Source organism: Gallinula chloropus, assembly GCF_964237585.1.
Source record: "Gallinula chloropus genome assembly, chromosome: 1".
NCBI classification, from domain to species: domain Eukaryota; kingdom Metazoa; phylum Chordata; class Aves; order Gruiformes; family Rallidae; genus Gallinula; species Gallinula chloropus.
In genome coordinates this window covers 143,046-154,279 of record NC_140085.1, presented here as the reverse complement: position 1 = coordinate 154,279, position 11,234 = coordinate 143,046, and the positions used below count along the sequence as shown (strand labels likewise).

Here is an 11,234-nt window from a genome sequence, read left to right as displayed (position 1 = left end):
GTGAGGGAGCCCTGGGACAGGCTGCCCAGGGGGTGTGGAGTCTCCTTCTCTGGAGAGACCCCAGCCCCTGTCCTAGGGACCCTGCTTGGGCAGGGGGTGGGACCCCATGGGCTCTGGGGGGCCCTTCCCACCCCTACAGCTCTGTGGGTCTGTGTCCCCCGTGCTTGTCAAGGAGGGGAGCGCTGGGGGGGTGTGTGTGGTGTGTGTGTCCTTTAAGCCCTTTTGGGCAGCTCCTGAGGTGTCCAGAGGCTGCTGCACATGAAAAGCTCCTGTTTGTTGACTTCCTCTTTTGCTCTCGGGATGTTCTGGACACTGAGGCCGTTGCTACTCCAGATTGGGGCTTTGAGCTTGTAAATACTTAGGGGTGTCCCCCCCACCCCCACCCCAGCAACACGTCGCTGTCACAGCACAGGGAAAGCAGAGGGGCAGGAGATAAAGTCTATTTTCCAGCAACGTGGCATCTGAATTTCTGGGGCTGTTGGTGGGTCTGTGAGGGGACAGAAGCTTTTGGGCCAGATTTATGTATTTTTCCTTTTTTCTTTTTGCGCCCCATTCCCTCCCCCCACCCACCCCAAGAGTTGTGGGGCTGTGGCACAGGCTGCCCAGGGAGGGGCTGAGTCCCCAGCCCTGGGGGTGTTTAACAGAGGGGAGATGAGGTGCTCAGGGGGCTGGGGCAGCTCAGGACAGGGACGGTTGGACTCCAGGGGCTCAGGGGGCTTTTCCAGCCTGGGCACTCTGGGATCTGAAGCACCTCCAGGGCTGGGTAAATGAGATCAAACCGGGCAGAGCAGGGGGCAGTGGGCAGGGGGTGAAAACCTTCCACAGCTGAGCTGCTCTCCTGCATCTCATGACATGCAGGAGCCAAGCTGGGGGATGAGCCTGGACTCTGAGCTCCCACACACTGATCCCAGGCTGGAGATACAACCCCAAGTGCTCACTCAGCACCCCCCCCCCACCATGAGCTGTGGCCTCTCTGCAGGACCCCCTGTGGTCTCCCCAAAGTCCCAGGAGGGGGATGACCTCCAACAAGGTGCCAGTCACGTACTCAGGGGTAGGCTGGTCTCTTTGGAAGGGCTGTAATTCCTCCTCCAGCTGTATTTTCCACCACCCAGGTCCAACATGATCCTCCCCCCTCAACCTGCAGCCCCTGAGCCCTGTCTGAGGGCACTGGGAGGGGGGGGGGCAGGGGGTGTGGGGCTCTCACTGGGAGTGCAGCAGCTGCTCCCAGCGAATGGGCTGGGAAAACACCTCCCGCTCCAGCCAGAGCTCGTAGGAGCCCTGGAAGCCGCGGGGCAGGTCCAGGCGCTGCCCCAGCACGCTCTGCAGACAGTTGTCCACCGGCGCGAAGTCCGAGGCTCCAGCCCGCTCGTACCGGCGGCTGTTGAAGGTTTCGATGGAGGCTCTCAGGGTGCATTCCTCAGCCTGGAAATCCCACGGCCTGGCGTCGATGTCTACAGGGAGGAAGCAGAGTCAGAGGTTGGAAAAGCCCTTTGAAGATCATCCAGTCCAACCAATCCCACCCTGAGCTGCCCCAGCTCCCTGAGCACCTCATCTCCCCTCTGTTCAACACCCCCAGGGCTGGGGACTCAGCCCCCTCCCTGGGCAGCCTGTGCCACAGCCCCACAACTCTGCCAGGGAAGAACTTTGCCCTCCCAGCTGAGCTGACCCTGCCCTGGGGCAGCTTGAGCCCATTGCCCCTCGGCCCAGCTCCTGGCCCCTGGCTGCAGAGACCATCGCCCACCTCTCTGCACCCTCCTGCCAGGGCAGGGCAGGGCAGGGCAGGGCAGGGGGGAGAAGGGCTCCCCTCAGCCTCCTCTTCCCCAGGCTCAGCTCCCTCAGCCTCTCTCCATGGGGAGCTGCTCCAGCCCCCTGAGCATCCCCGGGGCTCCTCTGACCCCTCTCCAACAGCCCCACATCCTCCTTGTGTTGGGCCCCAGCTCTGGCCACAGGACTCCAGCTGGGGAGGGCAGAGCAGAGAGGGACAATCCCCTCCCTGTCCCTGCTGCCCCCCCTCTGCTGATGGAGCCCAGGATCCCATCGCCCTTCCCAGCTGCAGGAGCCTCTGCTGGCTCAGGGGGAGTTTCTCCCCCACCAGAACCCCCAGGTCCTTCTCACAGGGCTGCTCCCCAGCAGCTCTTCTCCCAGCCTGGATCCATGGCTGGGATTCCTCCAGCCCAAGTGCAACCCCTCACACCTCACAGTGTTGAACCTCACCAGGGTCGCCTGGGTCCCCCAGTTTTGGGGAAACTCCTCCAGCCCTGAAGTGAAGTTAAACCCAGCAAGTCTAGTTTGTGATTCCTCTGAGTTACTGTCACAATGGTAACATGACTATGGGAAGCACAACAAGCCTTCAAAACCCAGATTATATCATAGAATCCAGACTGGTCGGGGTTGGGAGGGACCCCAAGGATCCCAGAGCTCCAACTTAAAGTCTTCAAGATCTTAAAGGTCTGTTCCAACCCTGTGATTCTGAGGAACAGCAGAGACTTCATGAGATCCCTCATCCCTCCACGGCCACCCCAAGCACACAGCAGGCCAGTTTAATGGCATGATGAGGACCAGAAGGTGGGAATGCCAAAGCCTTGCTGGACAGTCTCACCTTGAAGACCCACACTGGGGTCCATCCTGATCTGATGACTCCCACCGGTCCTCCCCCAGTTTGTTCCCTCCTTGAACGGTGCCACCAAAGTCCCCAGTACCAACTCAAACGGGTTTATGGGGTCCTCACAGGTCCCAGCCCACCACAACCCCCCTCCATGTGCTGATGTCAGCCTGGCAGGGTGAGGATGCTTCCCTGGAGCTGCTCACCGTTGCCGTACGCCCAGTCGTCGTTGATGCGGTGCCGGACCCTCTGGTAAATGGCAGACATGGTTTTCATGTTGCTCTTTCTCCACTGGCGCCCCAGGTACTTGGTCTGGATCTTCAGCAGCTTGAGGACGTAGAGCTGCAGCGTGGCCTGCTTCACCTTCAGAGCCCGTTTCAGGATGGGCGCCGACTTAAAGACCACCAGCATCTGGCAAGGAGCCAGCACGAGGGGTGTGAGGAGCCCACGTGAGGGCTGGACCCAGCTCTGGGCTCCCCAGCACCAGGAGGACATGGGGGTCCTGGAGCGAGTGCAGAGAAGGGCAACCAGGCTGGGGAAGGGGCTGGAGAGCAGCAAAGCTTCCCAGGAGCGGCTGGGGGAGCTGGGGGTGCTGAGCCTGGGCAAGAGGAGGCTGAGGGGAGCCCTTCTCCCCCCTGCCCTGCCCTGCCCTGCCCTGCCCTGGCAGGAGGGTGCAGAGAGGTGGGCGATGGTCTCTGCAGCCAGGGGCCAGGAGCTGGGCTGAGGGGCAATGGGCTCAAGCTGCCCCAGGGCAGGGTCAGCTCAGCTGGGAGGGCAAAGTTCTTCCCTGGCAGAGTTGTGGGGCTGTGGCACAGGCTGCCCAGGGAGGGGGCTGAGTCCCCAGCCCTGGGGGTGTTGAACAGAGGGGAGATGAGGTGCTCAGGGAGCTGGGGCAGCACAGGACAGGGACGGTTGGACTCCAGGGGCTCCCAGGGCTTTTCCAGCCTGGGCACTCTGATCCCATCACACTGTCTGGGCAGCTTTGGGCTCAAAGGCCTGGGCCACACATAGTACAACCTCCCAGCAGGTGCACAGGAGTGTTCACCACAACCAGCCCTTGCTGTGGGGGGCTTGAGGGTCACAGAAATCAGTATTATTAGCAGAGGAAAAAGTATTTCTTCATGTAAAGCTGAATCTGTGGCAGAGAATCGGGCAGGTTATGGAGAAGCAGGAGATGCAGCCCTGCCAGGAGATCACAGAATGGCAGGGGTTGGAAGGGACCTCTGGAGAGACCTCCAGCCTCCCTCAGAGCCCCTCAGCAGGAAGGCTGGGCTGAAGCTGCACAGTGTGGGGCTCAGGGTGCCTCACTGGCACCCCACAGCAGGGCTGGGCTGACACACCAGCTCACCATTGTCCTGGAGTGCTTCCACTTGGTCAGCTTGTTGAGGATCCTCAGCAGGTTAATGCAGGAGAATAAATTCCTCCAGCAGAACTGGTTGTTGTCTCCAGCTTCCTGCAAAGCACAGAAGGAGAAGCAGAACCCTAAGGGCAGCGTTCTACACCCCCTCCCACCTCAGACACATCCCTGAGCAGAAAGTCCCCATCTCCACCTGTCCCAGGGACCCTGCTGTGGCAGGGGGGTGGACCTGATGATCTCTGGAGGTCCCTTCCAACCCCTGTGATCCTGTGAGTCTGGAAGTAGAAGCATCCCACAACCAGCCTCCCTGGGGATGAGTCCTGCTTAATTTACAAACCACTTAGGAGAAGCTACAGGCTTCACTGCCCATGACCAGAACTGAGCCTGATGCACGATTCCAGGCTCTGGGCATCCTTCAGAGGAGGGTTTGGGGATGGTCCCAGGGACCCCCTTCTGTCAGTGTGTAATCAGGTCAGGAGTGGTGTTCCCCAGGGCTCGGTGCTGGGGCTGGTGCTGTTCAACATCTTCATTAACGCTCTGGATGGGGATGGAGTGACCCCCAGGACAGGGGCTGGGGTCTCTCCAGAGAAGGAGACTCCACACCCCCTGGGCAGCCTGTCCCAGGGCTCCCTCACCCTCACTGGGAAGAAGTTCTTCCCCACATTGGGGGGAACTCCCTGGGCTCCAGCTTGAGCCCATCGCCCCTTGTCCTGTCCCCACAGACACTGAGCAGAGGCTGCCCATGGCCCCTGGGTCCCACCCTTCAGCTCTTGAGAACCACTGATCAGATCCCCTCTCAGGCTCTTCTCTGCAGGCTGAACAGCCCCAGCTCCCTCAGCCTTTCCTCCCAGGGGAGATGCTCCAGCCCCTTCAGCATCCCTGTCCCTCCTCTGGACTCTCTCCAGGAGATCCCTGGCTGGTTGATCCCAGGGAGCCCAGACCTGGACACAACACTCCAGTGGGGCCTGAGCAGGGCAGAGCAGAGGGGGAGGATCCCCTCCTGTCACCTGCTGCCCACAGAGATGTTCTTGGGGCTCTGGGGGATCCAGCTGAGGACCAGTGCTCACTGCCCCATCCTCACCTGCTCCCTCTGCACCACACAGCTCTTTCCCAAGACAACCCCTAGAGAACAAGCTGGTTGACACCCTGTGGGGACAACAGTCCCCCCACAGCCAAAGGCTCCCTTCTTTGGGGCACTCCTGACCTCATCCACGGTTCAATCCAACACCCACCAGCCTGTCTTGGCCCCACTGCAGCCATAATCATGTTACATCTGCCAAGAGAGGGATGTGGGGCACCTGAGGCGTGAAAACGAGCGCAGCAGAGTAGTGAAAAAAGGAGGAACAGCCCAAAAAGCACCTGAAACGTTGGCTGAAGGAACTTAAACACACCCAGGCACCTGCCCTGAGGCCCAGGGCACGGCTCCTCTCGGTCACCCCCCGTGTTCAGGGGTGTCCTGCCCAACACAGACACACCTGGGAAGAGCCACGTTGGTTTCTGTTGGTTTTCTACCCAAACTGGTCTCCCACGAGGCCACCAGCCGGTCTGCTGGAGGAAGGCAACGAGGCTCAGCTCCCAAACTGGGAGCCAGGTGCTACTGGGAAAGGGGGACTGGGAATATTTTGTCCCAACAGGTTCCGGCTCGTGCAGCCCCAAAGCTCCAGGATCAGCAGGAGCCACGGGGATGCTCAGGGACCTGTCGCTAGGTGTCCCCATCGGGCCAGGAGCGAGACAGGACACAGCACTGGTGTCCCCATTGGGCCAGGATGGGGATGTCACAAATCACAGATGTCCCCATCGCACCGGGATCGGGACATCACAGGTCACAGATGTCCCCATCATGCCAGGATCAGGACATCACAGGTTGCAGATGTCCCCATCACACTGGGATCAGGACATCACAGGTCAGAGATGTCCCCATCACACTGGGATCAGGACATGACACATCACAGATGTCCCCATCACACTGGGATCAGGACATCACAGGTCGCAGATGTCCCCATCACACTGGGATCAGGACATCACAGGTCGCAGATGTCCCCATCAGGTCAGGATCGGGACATCACACCAGGATAAGGACATCAAACATCACAAATGTCCCCACTGGGCCAGGAGCAAGGCATCACAGGTCACAGATGTCCCCATCAGGCCAGGATCGGGACATGACACATTGCAGATGTCCCCATCACACCAGGATGGGGACATCACACATTCCAGATGTCCCCCTTGGCCCAGGATCAGGACATCACAGGTCACAGATGTCCCCATCAGGCCAGGATGGGGATGTCACACACCGCAGGTGTCCCCATTGCACCCAGACTGGGACATCACAGGTCGCAGATATTGGGCCAGGATCAGGACATTGCACATCACACATGTCCCCATCAGGCCAGGATGGGGAGATCACAGGTCACAGAGGTCCCTATTGGGCCAGGATCACGACATGGCACATCACAGATGTCCCCACTGGGCCAGGAGCAAGGCACCACGGGTCACAGTTGTCCCCATTGCACCAAGATCAGGACATCACAGGTCACAGGTGTCCCCATCAGGCCAGGATGGGGATGTCACACGTTGCAGGTGTCCCCATTGCACCCAGATTGGGACATCACAGGTCGCAGATGTCCCCATCACACTGGGATCAGGACATCACAGGTCACAAATGTCCCCATCACACCAGGATGGGGACGTCACACATCCCAATGTCCCCATCACACCAGGATGGGGATGTCACACATCCCAATGTCCCCATCACACCAGGATTGGGACATCACAGGTCACAAATGTCCCCATCAGGCCAGGATCAGGACATCACACATTCCAGATGTCCCCCTTGGGCCAGGATCAGGACATCACAGGTCACAAATGTCCCCATCACACCAGGATGGGGATGTCACACATCACAAATGTCCCCATCACACCAGGATGGAGATGTCACACATCCCAATGTCCCCATCACACCAGGATGGGGATGTCACACATCCCAATGTCCCCATCACACCCAGCCTGGCCAGGACACCCAGCCTTTGGTAAGCAGCCCATGGGCCAGCACAAAGCACAGGCCTGATGCTGCTGGTGAGGAAGGGGGTGGTGTCCAGGAGCAGCACCCACAGGGAGGGGAGAGGTGCTGGTGGAGAGGCACAGGACAGTGGCACAGGACCCAGCCAGCACAGCAGCCACGTGGGATGATCCCAGACCCACCCCCACCCTCCAGAGAGGGTCATTTATACATGGTGGCAGCAGCAGCTCTCAGCAGAGATTTGTGTCGTGGTGCCACGTCAGGAATGGGCTGCACCATCAGCTCAGAGGGGCTCAGGAGCAGCTTCAGCTCAGAGCAACCAGGGGAAACCTGTCATACAAAGAGTTGGGTGGGAAGGGCCCTTTGGGTCCCACCTCATCCCACCCTGCAGTGACAGGGACATCCTCACTGCAGCAGGTCCCTCAGAGCCCCATCCAGCCTGACCTTGGGTGTCTCCAGGGATGGGGCCTCCCCCACCTCTCTGGGCACCCAGTGACCCACCCCCCTCAGAGGGAAGAGCTTTCCCCTCATCCCCAACCTCAACCTCCCCTTTCTGAGTTGAACCCCTTACTCAGGAATCTTGAGTGCTCAGAGCAGTTTAGACCTGGGAGGCAGCAGCCCCTGGGCAGCTCCTGCCCTCAACACAGGCTCCCTTCCCTGGAGAAGGGAAATCTCTGAGCCCAACTGGTTTTATGGGCTGCACACCACCAGCAGAGCCTTCCCCCCCTCTCCCCATCGCTGCCAGCCTGGCAGAGGAGCACAGGGAGGGCTTTCCAAGGCTGGAGGAGGGAACACCACACTGGTGGGGTCAGCCCCTCTCTGTGCTGCTTACCAGGCTTTCAGCAGTGAGCTCGGGCAGGTCACACACTGTGCACTGGGGATAATCCAGGACAGAGATGCTGTGGAAAGGCAGGAGAGAGAAAGGGCTTGTTAACACCCAGGGAAACCCAAAAGCTGTTCTTAAAGAGCATAGAATCAGAGAATCCCAGAGCTGTAGGGGTGGGAAGGGCCCCCCAGAGCCCATGGGGTCCCACCCCCTGCCCAAGCAGGGTCCCTGGGACAGGGCACACAGGTCCTACAGCCCTGGGCTGGGCAGGAGAGCTGAACCTCCCTGGACCAGCTCATCCAGCTCCAAACCCCACCTCATCTCCCAGGAGCTCGTCCTGCCTGTGAACCCCCAGCAGAAACCAGAAGAGGATTCTGAGAGCTCCTGGGCTGCGTTTCCAAGGGGATCCTGGGGGCATCAGGAGGAGTGTGGGCAGCAGGTGACAGGAGGGGATCCTCCCCCTCTGCTCTGCCCTGGCCAGGCCCCACTGGAGTGTTGTGTCCAGGTCTGGGCTCCCTGGGATCAACCAGCCAGGGATCTCCTGGAGAGAGTCCAGAGGAGGGACAGGGATGCTGAAGGGGCTGGAGCATCTCCCCTGGGAGGAAAGGCTGAGGGAGCTGGGGCTGTTCAGCCTGCAGAGAAGAGCCTGAGAGGGGATCTGATCACTGGGGATCAAGAGCTGAAGGGTGGGACCCAGGGGCCATGGGCAGCCTCTGCTCAGTGTCTGTGGGGACAGGACAAGGGGTGATGGGCTCAAGCTGGAGCCCAGGGAGTTGCCCCCAATGTGGGGAAGAACTTCTTCCCAGTGAGGGTGAGGGAGCCCTGGGACAGGCTGCCCAGGGGGTGTGGAGTCTCCTTCTCTGGAGAGATCCCAGCCCCTGTCCCAGGGACCCTGCTTGGGCAGGGGGTGGGACCCCATGGGCTCTGGGGGGCCCTTCCCACCCCTGTGATTCCTCCTCACTTAGGTGCCTTCAAAGCACAGGACCAGAGTGGGACTCATCACCAGCACCAGCACGACTCTCATTCCTTTCTGGTTCTCCATGTGTGCCAACTCACACATCCCCACCCCAACCACACCAGGCAGGAGACAGACCAGCCCACACACAGCTGAAGAGCAACGAAAAGAGCAGCAGAAAGCAGGAAAAATGGATCTTTGCATCATCCCAACAGCAACATCCCCTGCAGTGCTCCCCTCTGAGCAGGGACATCCTGCCCCATCCTTCCCAAGCTCTGTGCTCCTGCTGCTCCTGCCCTGATGTGCTGCAGTCCAGCCAGGCCCTATAGGGACTTGACATGGGGATAGTGTCCCCCTCAGAGCAGGAGGGAGAGGCAGTGGCAGCCATCCCAAACCTGAGGAAGTCAGGAAAGCTGAATGATAGCTATAAAAAAGGGGAAAATCATGGAATCCCAGCCTGGGCTGGGCTGGGAGGGACCCCAAGGGTCCCAGAGCTCCAACCCCCTGCCACAGGCAGGGACACCAACCTCCAGGCCTGGAGCTACACAAGGTTGCCCAGGGCCCCAGCCAACCTGGCCTTGGACACCCCCAGGGACGGGGCACCCACCCCCTCTCTGGGCAGCCCCTTCCAGCCCCTCACCACTCTCTCTGCACAGAACTTCCCCCCAGTCTCTCCTCTCCCCCTTCCCTCCTCCAGCTTCACTCCAGCCCCTTGTCCTGCCAGTCTCTGCCCTTGAACAAGCCCATTCCCCTCCTGTTCCTGGGGTCCCTTCAGGGACGGGGAGGCTGCAGGGAGGTCCCCCCACAGCCTTCTCTTCTCCAGGCTGACCCAGCCCAGCTCCCGCAGCCTCTCTCCCTAGGGGAGCTGCTCCAGCCCCCTGAGCATCCCCAGGGCTCCTCTGACCCCTCTCCAACAGCCCCACATCCTCCTTGTGTTGGGCCCCAGCTCTGGCCACAGGACTCCAGCTGGGGAGGGCAGAGCAGAGAGGGACAATCCCCTCCCTGTCCCTGCTGCCCCCCCTCTGCTGATGGAGCCCAGGATGCCATTGGCAGGAGACTCTACCCCTCTCCAGGCTTTGTGAGGCTGTGGCCCCCAGATGCCCAGCACCACTGCACTGCTTTCCAGGAACCCACTTAAAGATGAAAACAACTCTGCTGTCAGCAAGATGGGTCTGTGTGCATTTTAGTCATCCAGCAAGGGATTGGAACCCCCTCATCCAGCCCTCCCCACTAAGCAGAAGGGATTTGCTCCCATCCAGCATGTTCCTGCAGTGGGGAACATCCTGCCCCACAGCCACGCTTGGGACCAGAGGCCCCTTGGTCCCACCACGTGTTTAGGGTTCCCCATGCACAAAGCCTCCCTGCTCCATCATCTCTCTCCATCCCCCCCAGAAGGGGCTGTACCTGTTTTTGGCAGTGATGTAAGACATGATGTTCTGATTGAAGAACTTCAGGATCAGGGGGATGCAGTTGGCAAACACCAGATGCTGGGACACGTACTCAAACTGAGGGAGAGAAGTGAAATGAGTCGTAGAATCCCAGAATCCCAGACTGGGCTGAGCTGGGAGGGACCCCAAGGGTCCCAGAGCTCCAGCCCCCTGCCACAGGCAGGGACACCAACCTCCAGGCCTGGAGCTACACAAGGGTGCCCAGGGCCCCAGCCAACCTGGCCTTGGACACCCCCAGGGACGGGGCACCCACCCCCTCTCTGGGCAGCCTGTCCCAGGGCTCCCCCCCCTCAGAGCACAGAATTCCTTCCCAATGTCTGACCTCACCCTGTCCTCGTTCAGCCCGAAGCCATCGCCCCGAGTCCTGTCCCTGCACCCCCTGGTGACCAGTCCCTCCCCCACCTTCCTGCAGGACCCCTTGAAGTACTGGGGATTGAGGGGCTTCCCATCACAGATGACTTTGTATCATGCTGACACCTCTAGAAGAAAGAATCACAGACTCACAGGGGTGGGAAGGGCCCCCCAGAGCCCCTGGGGTCCCACCCCCTGCCCAAGCAGGGTCCCCAGGACAGGGGCTGGGATCTCTCCAGAGAAGGAGACTCCACACCCCCTGGGCAGCCTGTCCCAGGGCTCCCTCACCCTCACTGGGAAGAAGTTCTGCCCCACATTGGGGGGAACTCCCTGGGCTCCAGCTTGAGCCCATCGCCCCTTGTCCTGTCCCCACAGACACTGAGCAGAGGCTGCCCATGGCCCCTGGGTCCCACCCTTCAGCTCTTGATCCCCAGTGATCAGATCCCCTCTCAGGCTCTTCTCTGCAGGCTGAACAGCCCCAGCTCCCTCAGCCTTTCCTCCCAGGGGAGATGCTCCAGCCCCTTCAGCATCCCTGTCCCTCCTCTGGACTCTCTCCAGGAGATCCCTGGCTGGTTGATCCCAGGGAGCCCAGACCTGGACACAACACTCCAGTGGGGCCTGGCCAGGGCAGAGCAGAGGGGGAGGATCCCCTCCTGTCACCCGCTGCCCACACTCC

At 60.5% G+C, this 11,234-nt stretch overlaps 1 protein-coding gene across 2 annotated transcripts in view; it reads right to left on the bottom strand.

Moving 5' to 3' along the window:
* Nucleotides 1–431: 431 nt before the first annotated feature.
* STRIP2 (striatin interacting protein 2) overlaps nucleotides 432–11,234 on the bottom strand; it is a 35,246-nt gene continuing 24,443 nt past the window's right edge. For both annotated transcript variants that reach the window (XM_084267989.1, XM_084267988.1), the window contains 5 exons: nucleotides 10,164–10,264; nucleotides 7,811–7,877; nucleotides 3,951–4,055; nucleotides 2,809–3,013; nucleotides 432–1,451 (listed from right to left, as the gene is read on the bottom strand). In XM_084267989.1, the coding sequence (XP_084124115.1) occupies nucleotides 1,201–1,451; nucleotides 2,809–3,013; nucleotides 3,951–4,055; nucleotides 7,811–7,877; nucleotides 10,164–10,264 (729 nt within the window). In that variant the 3' untranslated portion in view covers nucleotides 432–1,200. The remainder of the gene's footprint in view (nucleotides 1,452–2,808; nucleotides 3,014–3,950; nucleotides 4,056–7,810; nucleotides 7,878–10,163; nucleotides 10,265–11,234) is intronic.